The sequence below is a fragment of the Oryctolagus cuniculus genome (genome assembly GCF_964237555.1).
Source record: "Oryctolagus cuniculus chromosome 16 unlocalized genomic scaffold, mOryCun1.1 SUPER_16_unloc_1, whole genome shotgun sequence".
NCBI lineage: Eukaryota > Metazoa > Chordata > Mammalia > Lagomorpha > Leporidae > Oryctolagus > Oryctolagus cuniculus.
In genome coordinates this window covers 4,031,965-4,046,258 of record NW_027208201.1, presented here as the reverse complement: position 1 = coordinate 4,046,258, position 14,294 = coordinate 4,031,965, and the positions used below count along the sequence as shown (strand labels likewise).

The 14,294-nt window shown below is 54.1% G+C and overlaps 1 protein-coding gene and 1 long non-coding RNA gene across 4 annotated transcripts; both read left to right on the top strand.

The window, feature by feature from the left end:
• The first annotated feature begins 5,461 nt into the window (after positions 1–5,461).
• On the top strand, positions 5,462–10,172 carry CD209 (CD209 molecule). Of its 3 annotated transcripts, XR_011385726.1 has the most exons (8): positions 5,462–5,614; positions 5,705–5,791; positions 5,974–6,060; positions 6,388–6,474; positions 6,843–6,994; positions 7,539–7,648; positions 8,866–9,269; positions 9,654–10,172. XR_011385726.1 is itself a non-coding variant. In XM_017337978.3 (7 exons), exons 1-7 carry the CDS (start codon positions 5,569–5,571, stop codon positions 9,014–9,016), a joined length of 720 nt encoding a protein of 239 aa, XP_017193467.1. In that variant the 5' UTR covers positions 5,462–5,568; the 3' UTR covers positions 9,017–9,284. The 3 variants fall into 3 exon arrangements, 2 of the variants coding, with proteins under 2 accessions (XP_017193467.1, XP_051691470.1); XM_017337978.3 differs by lacking the exon at positions 9,654–10,172 and having other exon boundaries at positions 8,866–9,284; XM_051835510.2 differs by lacking the exons at positions 5,705–5,791; positions 9,654–10,172 and having other exon boundaries at positions 5,493–5,614; positions 8,866–9,284.
• A 2,389-nt stretch (positions 10,173–12,561) lies between these two features.
• On the top strand, positions 12,562–14,005 carry LOC138847770 (uncharacterized). The gene is made up of 3 exons (XR_011385727.1): positions 12,562–12,693; positions 13,258–13,345; positions 13,876–14,005. It is a non-coding gene; the product is annotated as an uncharacterized lncRNA (long non-coding RNA).
• The last annotated feature ends 289 nt before the right edge of the window (positions 14,006–14,294 follow it).

Below are 14,294 nucleotides of genomic sequence, written 5' to 3'. Positions count from 1 at the left end.
CACTTGGGCCATCCTCCACTGCACTCCCTGGCCACAGCAGAGAGCTGGCCTGGAAGAGGGGCAACCGGGACAGAATCCGGCGCCCTGACCGGGACTAGAACCCGGTGTGCCGGCGCCACAAGGCAGAGGATTAGCCTATTGAGCTGTGGCGCTGACCATAATTAAAATTCTTAAGAAAAATCAAAAACCCTAAGGGCATCTCATCCCTGCCTGTCCCCTTGTAAGAGATTTGGCTAGGCTCTCATTTCCTCCCACTTTGACCATCACCTCAGGCAGCTCTGGTGCTAGAACAAGCAAGCAAGTTCAAGTGGGGTCAAAGACCAGCCTTTGTGAGTGGAACCTTCTTGGCATCTCCCCGATTCTTCTTGGGTATGGGGCTTTGAAAGCCACTGGAGACCGGTGCCGTGGCTCAATAGGCTAATCCTCCGCCTTGTGGCGCCGGCACACCGGGTTCTAGTCCCGGTCAGGGCGCCGGATTCTGTCCCGGCTGCCCCTCTTCCAGGCCAGCTCTCCGCTGTGGCCCGGGAAGGCAGTGGAGGATGGCCCAAGTGCTTGGGCCCTGCACCCCATGGGAGACCAGGAGAAGCACCTGGCTCCTGCCTTCGGATCAGCGTGGTGCGCCGACCACGGCAGCCACTGGAGGGTGAACCAATGGCAAAAAGGAAGACCTTTCTCTCTGTCTCTCTCTCTCACTGTCCACTCTGCCTGTCAAAAAAAAAAAAAAAAAAAGAAAGAAAGCAAGCAAGCAAGCCACTGGAGCTCTGCTGTGTTTCCAGCATGAAGACCATGGGCCAGGGTGGGTGCTTGTCACAGTGGCTAAGCCACCAGGTGAGCTGCCCATATCCCATCCCAGTGTGCTCAGATTCAAGTCCTGCTTCTGATTCCAGCTCCAACTTCCTGCAAATGCGGACCCTGGGAGGTAGTAGTGATGGCCTGAGCAGTTGGGCTCCTGCCACCCACATGGGGGACTCAAGTTGAGTTTCTGGTTTCCAGCTTTGACCTGGCCTAGCCCCGGTGTTTGTGAGCATTAACGGAGTGAACAAGTGGTTGACAGCTCTGTCTCTCAAATAAATAACTAGATAAAAGGATTTCTAAAAGAACATAGGCGGCTGTTTTTCCACACTGCTGCTGAGTTGGGGTGGAGCGAATAGGCCTAGGCTAAATTAAAATTCCATAGATCTTGCTGTTTTTTATGTGTGTGTGTGTGTGTGTGTGTGTGTTTAAGCTAAATGCTCCCTGAATTACTGGAAGCTTTTGGTGAATTTCCAGAGTTCTGAAAAATGTTGATTATGTCAAATCTTGCCTCTTTTTTCCTCCGTTGATTTTGTAGAAAGGCACATTTTTCTTTGGCAATTTGCTGACATGTCGTTTCTTTCTTTCTGTCTTTTTTTTTTTTTTTTTTTTTTTTGATGCTGAAGTTGTCTTTGATTTTGCCAGGGGAAGCCTCTCGCGCTGGCCCCTGTGCCCTGTGCAGTGCTCTCAGCCGTCAGCTGACCCTTCTCCTCCCTTTCCGGCCCAACTGCAGGCTCTGGTTGCCCCCTGTCTCCCCTCTGGCATCAGCCATCTTCCCAAAGAGCCCTGGGTGCTCCCTAGTGGAGACTGGTGTTCAGAAACCCAGAGCTGGGTGTTGGGTATCATGGCTCCCAGAGCTCCTCAGTAGATAAAGGGGAACACACACACCTGCACAACACACACACAGGACACACACATGTACAAGATACATATATGTACATTTATACACACATATAAACACATGCAAGACACATATGTACAAGACACACATATGCACATTTATAAGCATATACACACTTGCACACACCTACACACATACAACATACATACACAACACACATACACAGAACACACATGTATGAGGCACACATATGCACATTTATAAACATATATACATGAACAAGCATACAGATACACGTTACAGACACACAACATAATATGCTCACACTCACGCAAACACACATGCAACTCATGTACACATGTGCATGTGTGCACTTACACATACACAAAATGTACAACACAATGTATACATGATGCAAACAGAACACACACAGAATGTGCACACGATAGTCACACACAAGAAACACCACTTTGTACGTGATTCACTAACATATGTACATGCACACACATAATGACACAGATGCACTGAAACACATGCATGCAACATGTACACACATGCAATCACACACAATATGTTTACACACGCCTACACAAAATGTACATACACACATGCAAACATATACAATACACACATATGCATATACAATACAACTCACACCCAATCAACACACACACAAACACATATATACACCCACACATGCACACCCACACACATCCACTGGTTCACCCCTCAAATACCTGCAACAGCCGGGGCTGGACCAGGCAGAAGCCAGGAGCCCTGAACTCAAAGTGGATCTCCTATGTGGGTGGCAGGGACCCGAGTGCTTGAGCCCTCGCCAGCAGGAAGCCAGGGCTGGGGTCTGAAGCTGGGTCTGCCTGGCTTGACACATCCTTGGTGCTCACTGTGGACCTCCTGAAGATCTGGGGACCTTCCTGTCTCTGGAGACACAGAGGACAGAGCTGGAACATTCTCTGCTCCAGCCTCCCTGAAAGCCAAACAAAATGCCTTCTCTCTGGTGGGGTACTCCCCTGACGATTTATGATGAATTTTTGCCTTTCTTCTTCTAGTTTATCTCCATATATGAATGAAAAGACGGTCTTTTCTCACTGTAAAAAGTAAAAAGGAGGAGAGGCTGGAGACCCCACCCCTTCCTATGCCATGTAAGGACAAAGCGAGTGGTCAGCTTGCAAGCCAGGCAGAGTCTTCCCCGGGAGCAGAATCTGCGGGGTCTTGACCTTGGACTTGCAGCTTCCAGAACTGTGAGAAATAAATGCTTGTTCCAGCCACCTGGTCTGCGGTGCTTTCTTACAGCAGCTCAAACAGGCTCCGATACATGAAGGAGAGAGGTTTGAAACTATCTGTGTGTTCAGAATCTGGGAGTTTCTTTGTCCCTTCAAAAAAATTTTAAATTTATTTGAGAGGGGAAGAGAGGGAGTGGGGGGGGAGAGAGAGAGAGAGAGAGAAGAGAGGAAAGAAAGAAAAAAGGAAGGAAGGAAGGAAGGAAGGGGGGAGGGAGGAGGAGGAGGAGAGGGAGGAGGAGAGGGAGGAGGAGGATAAGGAAGAGAGAAATATTTCCCACCTGTTGGTTGACTCCAAGTGCCTGCAATGGCTGGGGCTGGCCCAGGGCTAAATCTAGGAGCTGGAATCTCAATCTAGACCCTCTACTTGGGTGGCAAGGACCCAACTATTTGGGCCCTCTGTTTCCAGGGTGTGTAGTAGCAGGGAGCTGGGATTGGGATCAGAGCAGGCACTCTACTATGGGACATGGGATTTTCAACCAGTGACTTTGACTGCTACACTAAATATTCGCCCTAAGATTTTTTTTTTAAAAATGTAGATCTTGGAACTGACATTTGGAGGATCAGCTAAGCTGCTGGTTAAGTCCCACATCAAAGTGCCTGGTTTCAACCCCTGGCTCTGACTCTCAGCTCCAGCTGCCTGCTAATGCACACCCTGGCAGGCAGCTGTGATGGCTCAAGGACTTGGGTCCCAGTCACTCATCTGGGGGGCCCAGATGGAGGTCCCAGACCCCAGCTTCAGCCTGGCCCACCCCAGCCTGTTGTAGCCATTTGAGGAATGAATCAGTGGATGGAAGTCTTTCTCTCTTTCTCTCGTCTCTCTCGATCTGTCACTTTCTTTTTTATTCCTTTCAGATAAATAAATAAATCTTTTTTCTTTTTTTTTTAATTTTTATTTTTTGACAGGCAGAGTGGACAGTGAGAGAGAGAGACAGAGAGAGAAAGGTCTTCCTTTTGCCGTTGGTTCACCCTCCAATGGCCGCCGCGGCCAGCGCGCTGCGGCCGGCACACCGCGCTGATCCGATGGCAGGAGCCAGGAGCCAGGTGCTTTTCCTGGTCTCCCATGGGGTGCAGGGCCCAAGCACCTGGGCCATCCTCCACTGCACTCCCTGGCCACAGCAGAGGGCTGGCCTGGAAGAGGGGCAACCGGGACAGAATCCGGCGCCCCGACCGGGACTAGAACCCGGTGTGCCGGCGCTGCTAGGCGGAGGATTAGCCTAGTGAGCCGCGGCGCCGGCCTAAATAAATAAATCTTTAAAAGGATAAATAATAAAGGCCGGCACCATGACTCACTTGGTTAATCCTCTGCCTGCAGCACCGGCATCCCATTTGGGCACCGAGTTCTAGTCCCAGTTGCTCCTCTTCCAGTCCAGCTCTCTGCTGTGGCCCGGGAGTGCAGTGGAGGATGGCCCAAGTGCTTGGGCCCTGCACCCCATGGGAGACCAGGATAAGCACCTGGCTCCTGGCTTCTGATTGGTGCAGTGCCGGCCATAGTGGCCATTTGGGGAGTGAACCAACAGAAGGAAGACCTTTCTTTCTGTCTCCCTCTCACTGTCTATAACTCAACCTGTCAAATGAAAAAAAGAGATAATAATAAAAAGAAAAAGACCAAGACATCTTTGATCATGAAGCAAATATATATTTTCCACTTATAAATAATTATAACACCCATACAAAAAATTGCACAGCTCTCAGATCAAATGAAAACACTTCGGGCACACAGAAGATGTCCCTGTGCCCTCTCCTGGGTCATCTGCACACAGGCCTCCTCCCAGGTAACCCTCAACTGGTGTCTTGCCTGTTCTTGAAGTTCATATCCAACCAGATCTTACCATGCCTACTCATTCTGTCGCTCTTGTGTCAGATTCGCCCACAACATTGGACGGATTCGGTCCCTTTCCATGGCTGCATACTACTCCACTCTCTGAAGAGGCCACCGTTTTGGTTTTCATTCATTCACTGGTGGCCCTGGGGATTTTGCAGATAGAGACCATTTTAAATAAAGTTCCCAGGAATCTTTCTGTCTCTTCCGGAGGTGACTGAACTCTTGTTGGTTAACCCTGTGGTCTTGTGGCAGCAGGCTGCCAGGGACGAAATCCCAAGACAAGCTGTGTAACCTCGGGCCAGTTACTTAAACTAATCATGACTCAGTTCCCCTCCTCTGTAAAATGGATCCTATGTTACAGACAGAATTAAAAGCCATATAAAGTTGGCAGAATGCCCAGCGATGGTGGTCACAGGGGTTAAATCACAAGAAATCACAGTTCAGCCCCAGCTGCAGAGGCCAGCAGAATTCCCCATAACTGAAGACATCAGCAAACCCAGGCAGCCCAGCCTGCTAGGAGGATGGCACTACCAGGAAGGCGGGTGGAGGAGGGTGTCCCCAGGCCAGCCATGTCACAAGGGGCCTCAGACCTCTGCCAGCACCACCCCCTGCCGGATTCCGGGAACACGTGTGCCTTGATACAGCTGCATGTTGCCCTCCACCCCTATTCCCACTCCCCCCAGTCCTTTCTGGAGCCCCTGCCCAGTTTCCTCTTCCTCTTCTTGGGTGACCATAAATATATAAGGAGCGAGGGGCAGGAATTAAAGGCGACAGGCCTCAGCAGTCCCAGGTGTGGAGACACAGTGGATGACATGAACGACACCAAGGCTGCGAGGGTGCAGCCGCTGGACCCCCTAGGTGAGGCTGGGTCAGCACTGGCTGGGCTCAGGAGAGGGTGCACTGGGGTCCCGGCTGGCCCAGGCTCTGACAGATGCTCTGTCCACTCAGAGGAGGAAGATCTCATCGGAGGCAGCCCCCGAGACTCCAGGACAGACTTTGGGTTGGGAAGGGTTCAAGGTCTCAAGAGCTTTGCAGGTGCGGCAAATGCATGGGGAGAAGGGGAGAGGTCCTCCGAGAAGCCCAGCTCTGGGGAAGAAGAGAATGGGGGGCCTGGACTTCTGGATCCCAGGGGGAGGTGGGGGCCGGGCCTGGCTGTCCCCGGGCCAGGGGAGGCAGGGACTGCGTGGCTCTGGAGCCGCTGTCCTTCTTCCCCGCAGGGCATCTCGGGAGACACCGGCACCTGCTGCTGCAGTTCCTGTGCTTCACGCTGTTCACTGTACTCCTGGTGGCCATCCTCGCCCAAGGTCAGGTGCAGGTCCTGAGGGTCTGGGGATCCCTGACCTGGCCCTGGGCTGGGGGCCACAGAAGGGAGAGAAATGACTGAGAAAGCCGGGGTCGGGGCTTCTAGGCAGCCTCTCCCCCCTGCCCCTGACATCTTGGCAGGTAAAGGAGGGGAGGGAGAAATCCTTGGCTCCAGGAGTCAGTTTCTTCATCTTCCACCTGGGTTGCCAAGACCTTGGCTCTCAGAAACAGTATTCCTGACGTGTAGGGCAGTGCACCGCACACAGTAAGTGTATAATAATTGCAGCACACAGTAGGTATATGATAATTGCATGCTTTGCTTGGCTTAGTCTCCAAGGTCCGGAGCTGCCACAAACAGGAGCTGTCAAAGGAGGGAGAGATCGTCCAGGATCTGAGGCAGCTGAAGGCAGGAGTGGGTGAGTCGTGGACACTGGTGTCCAGGGCCGGACGGGGCCTCTGTGTCGTGTGATTTGTTTGAGCCTTGAGGCCCTCATCTGTGAAATGGGAAGACAGCACTGCAGTGCCGGCTGCACTTGGTATACACAAGGGCTGTGTATACAGTGGGCACTCCATTAGAGCCAGTCTCCTCCCCTCCATTCTGAGCTCTACAGCGATAGGTCTGGGATTGTTGGGTTCTGCTGGGCTGGAGAAGGGTCTCTGTGGGTGGAGTGGAGAGGGGCGTGGTGCACCCAGGGACAGGCGTGACTCTCCAGGCCTGGAAGGGTGACTGGGCATGTGACGGCCTCCACATTGGGGTCTCAGCCTCCCCTGCCTCCCCCAACAGCCCACCTGTGTCGCCGCTGCTCCTGGGACTGGACTTTCTTCCAAGAACACTGCTATTTCTTCTCCAAGTCCCAGCGGAACTGGCATGACTCCCTCTCCGCGTGCCAGGAAATGGGGGCCCAGCTGGTCATCGTCCAAAGTGCTGAGGAGCAGGTGTGCTGGGCGGGGAGGCGTGCGTCTTGGCCTGGGCCATGTGTCCACGAGAGATGACCAGGGGGCAATTTCTGGGTGCAGGGCCTCCCACTCCACTTGGGAAGGTAGGGGGGAGAAGGACACCCCTGAGGAGGTCCTAGGTGCCTTGCACGGGGCCCCAGATATGATGTGGACTCAGGAGAATGCTTTAGGGGACCCCTAAAATGCACCTAAGCTCCAGGGGTGCGCTGGCCAGCATTGAGGCCCCGACTCACAGGTGCACAGTGGGCTGTGGCATCTGCCTATTTCCCTGGTGTAAACATTCCCACGGGAATGTTCCCTCGGGGGCGGGGGGGACTATGAAGACATCGCACTGTGCATGCTGTGCAAGCAAATCAGAGCCCACATGTCCAGGGGCTATGCTGTACAAGCAACTCAGCCATCCTAGCCCACGTGGGGCTCAGGACCTGGACAGCTGAAGGTTAGACTGCAAGTAGAACTTCCTGCTGAGAGTTTGGGGGAGGCAGGGCAGAGCTGTCTCCTGATGTCTCCTCTGCCCACCCAGTCCTTCCTACAGCAGACCTCCAAGTCCAAAGGCTCCACCTGGATGGGGCTGTCAGACCTGAACAAGGAGGCCACGTGGCACTGGGTGGATGGCTCAGCTCTGCTGCTCAGGTGGGGTACAGAGGGGAGGGGCAGACCCTGTTCCCCGGGTGGGGGGGGCAGGGCTCTGAGCATCAGACCTCAGTGATTCCCACGGGTCCTCTCCCACTCCCGACGCCCCTCCCCCACCCCTGCCTCACCCCAGCATCAATGCCGGGGGGTATTTTGCTGAGTTCAGAATGTGATGAACACGTCTATGCCCAATGGGGTAGCAGGTTCTGTGAATTCCACCATGAGAGCTGTGGGTGGATCTTGCAGCCTTGGCAGATGTTTGAAAACTGCACTTTATTTATTTAGTTATTTAGTTAGTTAGTTGTTTGAAAGAGTGACAGAGGGAGCATGGGAGAGAGGAAGACAGAAGGGGAAAGAGGAAGGGAGGGAGAGAGGGAGAGAGAGAGCAACATCTGCTTGTGAACTCCTCAAGTAGCTACAGCCACTGTGGCTCAGCCAGGCTGAAGCCAGGACCCAGGAACCCCATCCGGGTCTCCCACGTGGGTGCTAGAGCCCAAGCCTTTGGGCCATCCCCTGCTGCTTTCCCCGGTGCATCAGCAGGGAGCTGGAGCAGAAGTGGAGCAGCCAGAATTCAAACCTGCGCTCCAATACGGGATGCCGGCGTCCCAAACGCAGCTTCGCCTGCTGCACCACCACGCCATCCCCCAACATAGTTTATGAAAGGGAAGATCTGAAGTAGAGGAAGGCCAGGAATTCAGGACACAGCTGCCAGTAAACAGATAGATGGTTCTGCTCCCAGCTCCCAGCTCCCAGAACAGGAGCGCAGATCCAGGCAGCTGGGGAAGCACCAGGATTGTTCCGAGGCACAGGGAGGGTGACCCGGGGCACAACCCTTTATGGTGCTTTCCCGGGAAGGCGTGGGGGAGGCCAAGTCATGGGTGAGCCTGCAGGGTCCAGGGGCTGCCTTTAGGGCGGCCCAGAGCAGGAGAGGTCAGTGAGGGAGGTGTGGCTGGCGACTCTGGACCGGTTCTGATTCTCCCTGAAAACCACCGGACAGGTGGAAGACTCCAGGGAGGGGCTCATGGAAGGGTCCGGGGGCCACGTCATCCTCACGCTGCAAGCTTCTTACCAGGTGGCCCTGGGAACAGAGCGGGTGGGGTCCACGCATGCGTGCAGAGCAGGTGCTCAGAGATCAAAGCCATAGAAGCTCAGCCCCAGGCTGCAACCCCGGGGGTCAGGGACGGAGGCTCACGTCACGTCCTGCGCGGCCCCTGCAGCTTCATGAAGTACTGGAACCCAGGAGAGCCCAACAACCACGGCGAGGAAGACTGCGGGGAGTTCAGCGGCAATGGCTGGAACGACAACAAGTGCGAGGTGGAGAATTTCTGGGTGTGCAAGCAGCCCGCAAACTCCTGCGCCGACAACTGAAGGCGGCATCCCCAGCGCGCGGCTGCAGCCCCAGCCCGCTTGGCGGGGGTGGAGGCCAGGACCTCACCCGCCCTGGCACCGGGACCCCTCGCCTACCCGCAAGGGTTGTCATCTTCACAGGCGCCCTGGGACTTCTCTCTATCCTGGTCTCCAACTCCTATGGTCCATGCTGGGTTCTGTTCTGCCTCTGACACCTCCAGGCTCCCCCAGGCTTTGAGGTGCTGGTCCTGGCATACACTTGGAGTTTAATAAAGTAAGCTGATATGGGCCGGCGCCGCGGCTCACTAGGCTAATCCTCCGCCTAGCGGCGCCGGCACACCGGGTTCTAGTCCCGGTCGGGGCGCCGGATTCTGTCCCGGTTGCCCCTCTTCCAGGCCAGCTCTCTGCTGTGGCCAGGGAGTGCAGTGGAGGATGGCCCAGGTGCTTGGGCCCTGCACCCCATGGGAGACCAGGAAAAGCACCTGGCTCCTGGCTCCTGCCATCGGATCAGCGCGGTGCACCGGCTGCAGCGCGCCGGCCGCGGCGGCCATTGGAGGGTGAACCAACGGCAAAAGGAAGACCTTTCTCTCTGTCTCTCTCACTGTCCACTCTGCCTGTTAAAAAAATAAATAAAATAAATAAAAATAAAAAAATAAAGTAAGCTGATATGGGGCAGCCTTGGGGGGCGTTCCGTTTAGCTTTGGCTTCCTTGGCAAGGTCAGAAGGTCTGGATTGCCGCGTGCACCTGCTGTGCCTCCCGGGGGACTCCGTTCCAGCACTGTGTCCCTTTAACCATGCCCTGAACCCTTTCTACGGAGGACATTCTCTGGACTCCGGGGCTCATTCAGCAGGCTGGCAGCACCAGGGAGCTATTCCCCCTTCCCATAGCAGAGCGCCTGGGTTCCAGTCCCAGCTCCACTCCCTATTCCAACGCCCTGCTACTATACACCCTAGGAGGCAGCCCTGATGGCTCAAATACTTGGCGCCCTGCCACCCACTTGGAAGACTTGTATTGCATTTTTAGCTCCTGGCTCTGCCCCAGCCAGATCCATTCCCAGCCAATGTAGGCACTTGGGGAGTAAACCAGCATTTGAGAGATCTTTCTGTGGGTCTATCTATCTTTCTCTGTTTCTCAGATGTTAATAAATAAATATATATTTCTACAATTTGTCCCCAACTCCTGGATGGTAGTGATGTCTTGTGTCAAAACTGAGCCGGCGCCGTGGCTCAATAGGCTAATCCTCCACCTAGTGGCGCCGGCACACCGGGTTCTAGTCCCAGTCGGGGCGCCGGATTCTGTCCCGGTTGCCCCTCTTCCAGGCCAGCTCTCTGCTATGGCCCGGGAGTGCAGTGGAGGATGGCCCAAGTGCTTGGGCCCTGCACCCCATGGGAGACCAGGAGAAGCACCTGGCTCCTGCCTTCAGATCAGCGTGGTGCACCGGCTGCAGTGGCCATTGGAGGGTGAACCAATAGCAAAAGGAAGACCTTTCTCTCTCTCTCTCTCTCTCTCTCTCTCTCTCTCTCTCTCACTGTCCACTCTGCCTGTAAAAACAAAACAAAACAAAACTGAGTCATGTGACTGAGGTGGCTTAGGGCAAGGCTCCTCCACCCCCGCCCCGCCCCCTGCCTGAGCCTGGGGGCGAGGCTCAGCGACCAGACCAGACACCACAGTGGTTAGGTTTGGGGATTTCAGTCCCACCCAGCCACCTCTGTGGAGGAGCTCTGCGGAAACTGTTGCACAGTGGATTTCACTGGGTTCCAGGTGCATGCACGTTTGCGAGGGTGTCTCCGAGTTCGTGGGAAAGTGGAGTAAGTTGATGAGTTCCATTAGTGCAACGAATTTGTAAAATACATGCATAGTCTTTTCAGAAATGCATTCTCATAAACTTTTAAAAAAGGTTTATTTATTTGAAAGGCAGAGTCAGAGAGAGAGAATCTTCCATCCATTGCTTAGAGAGAGAGATATCCTCCATCCATTGCTTCACACCCCAGACAGTCACAACGGATGGAGCTGGGCCAGGCTGAAGCCAGGAGCCAGGAGCGTCTTCCAGGTCTCCCATGTAGCTGCAGGGGCCCGAGCATTTGGACCATTCTCCACTGCTTTCCCAGGCACATTAGCAGGGAGCTGGATCAGAAGTGGAGCAGTGGGGTCACGAACCTCCCCCATATGAGATGCAGGCACCACAGGTAGCAACTTAACCCTCTACACCACCACACCAGCCCCATACTGTTCCACTTATTGCTTCTTAGACTTTGTCCATGACAAGGACTTCAAGTAAGTGGGACCACGCAGTGTTTGTCTTCTGCACCTGGCTTCTTTCAGTTGCCACACATCAGACCTTGTTCCTTGGCAAGGGCTGGATACTCTTCCCCTGCAGGTGCACAACCTGCTAGGCTTGGCTGCCTCTCTGCCCACAGGTACACTGTGTGGCTTCTCCCTTTTGGGCACTGGGAACCAGGCTGCTCTGAACATGGAGGGGGGGGGAGGACGAATGTCTTACTAAATCCCCAATCTCAACTCTTTTGGGTCCACCCCAGCAGTGAAGTGGTTGCATCCTGGGGTCATTCTACTTTGAGGGTTTTGAGGAGCTGCCGGTCCATTCTTCTCAGAAGTTGCATCATTTTTGACTTCGCGTCCACAGTGTACCAGGCTTCCAAGTTCTCCACGTCGTTGCCTACGTTGGTTATTCTAGGTTTTGTTTTGTTTTGTTTTTAGTTGTCTCTTTGGTGTGAGATGAAATCTCCCTGTGGTTTCAGTTTGCATGTCCCTAATGATCAGTGATGTTGTGTTTATGCACCTGTTGACCACCTGTACATCTTTCTTGTCTATTAAACTTCAGTGCTTATGTTTAAAATGTATGTTTTTGAAAGGGATAGAGAGAGAGAGAGAGAGAGAGAGAGAGAGAGAGAGAGAGAAGAGATCTCCCTCTACTGGTTAACACCCAAATGCCTACAACAGCTGCTGGCTGAAACCAGAAGCCAGGAACTCTATCCAGGTCTCCCATTTGGATGGCAGGGCTCCAAGTTCTTGAGCCATCACCTGCTGCCTCCCAAGGTGTACATCGGCAGGAAGCTGGAGTGGAGAGCAGGGCCGGGACTCAAACCCTGGCACTCTGAGATGGGAAGCAGGTGTCTGAAGCAGTGACCCAACTGCTGCACCAAACGTCCACATGGTGAACACACTTTTATGGAAGAACAAATCCATGCAATAACCTCTATGACAAAAATAGAGACTTTCCAGCACGCAGAAGAAATCCCGATCCTCCCCCGCTGTCAACCCCCCCTAGCCTATGCAGTGAACCCTGATTTTAAACAAGTCCCAAGAGTTGCCTGTTCTGGACGTGCACGTTAAGTCAGCTCCGGCAGGTGAGGTCTTTATGTCTTGGTTCTTTTGCTCTTGTGTGAGACCTCCACATTGTAGAATGCATTAGCAGGTTCCTTTTTCTTTGCTGTATAGAACTCTACTCTCTGAACAGATCATCGTTCTTGCTGTCATTTTGCTGGTGGATCTTGGGACTTTTCATTAGGGACTTCTCAGAATAAAGCTCTAAGTATCTTTCTCTTTTTTCCTAGAGACTGTTGGATGCTCTTTGGTCAACAGCGTGGAGGCAGATGGCCAGGGATGAAATTCCACTTCCCCAGTCAGCAGTCATATAACCTTGGACCAGTTACCCAAACTTCTCACTTGTCGAACAGAGGTTGTACCACGGATCACAGGACGGGCAGAAGGAGTGGATGGGCATGGACAGCAGTTAGCAAAGTGTCCTGCCACGGTACTCACAGGCATTAAAGAGGGGCCATTAAAGGGACAGGAGACACCATGGTTCAGCCCTGGCTGCTGAGGCCAGCAGTATTCCCTGTAACAGAAGACATCAGCAAACCCAGGCAGCTGAACCTGGAGGTGGGAAGGGATGGAGACTCCAGGAAGAAAGGTGGGGGAGGGGGGTGACCTGGCAAGACGAGGAGTCCACGGAGCGCCCCCCAGGCTGACCGTGCCATAAGGGGCCTCGGATCGCCGAAGCACCACCTCCCTGGATTCCTGGAACACGCGTGCTGTGATGCACGTCAGATCCCTGCCTCCCTGGACTGCTGGTTCCCGGGAGGTGGGGGCCGGGCCTGGCTGTCACTGGCCTGCAGCCACTGTCCTTCTCGCCTGCAGGGCATCTCAGGGGACACCTCGAGCTTGACTCTCCAACACAACATCCCAGGGCATGGCACGCAGTAGGTGTTTAATCATTGCAATCCTGCTTTTCTTGGCTTAGTCTCCAAGTCCAGAGCTGCCACAAACAGGGGCCGGCAGAAGAGGGGGAGAGATCATCCAGGATCTGAGGCAGCTGAAGGCAGGAGTGGGTGAGTTGTGGACACCAGCGTCCAGGGCCGGAAGGGGCCTCTGTGTCGTGTGATTTGTTTGAGCCTTGAGGCCCTCATCTGTGAAATGGGAAGACAGCACTGCAGTGCCGGCTGCACTTGGTGTTCACAGGGGCTGTGTATACAGTGGGCACTCCATTAGAGCCAATCTCCTCCCCTCCATTCTGAGCTCTACAGCGATAGGTCTGGGATTGTTGGGTTCTGCTGGGCTGGAGAAGGGTCTCTGTGGGTGGGGTGGAGAGGGGCGTGGGACCAGCACATTAATGCCAGTTCCCATGCTCAGAACATGCAAGACAGAGACATCTGCAGCCCTAGTAAGATGTGCATGTTCTGTGTGCAGTCAGAGCCCGGGTGTCCAGGGGCTGCAGCTCCCAAGGGGCTCAGGACCTGCTACTCTGGACACCTGCAGGTTAGACTACAAGCAGAACTTCCTGCCGAGAGTTTGGGGGGAGGATAGTGAGCCCGCAAAACAGCAGGCAGAGCTCCTTCCTCATTCCTCCAATCCCTCCCAGTCCTTCCTGCACAGCCGACTTCTAAGACAGCAGGCTCCGCCTGGATGGACTCTCAGCCTTCAGTAAGGAGGGCACGTGGCACAGGTGGATGGCTTGCCTCTGCTACTCAAGTAGGTGCGGGGAAGAGGTGGTGTGGCAAGGGAACTCGGGCCTCAGTTGCACCTGGGGAATCCTCCAAACCCCCTGGGCATAAGCGGCTGGGACTTTCATGGAGTTCCGGATATGACTGGCGTAGCCATGGTCAAATCAGGCAGCAGGTGCCCCAAATTCCATCATCAGAGCGGCACCCTGGGCGGATGTTTTTTAATCATGGTGTATTAATGGAAAAATCCAAGGTCGAGTGAGTCCAAGAGGTCATTGCAAGGATGTAGGTCCCAGCAAAGGTAGGGCACAAACAGGGAAACACCAGGGTGCACTTT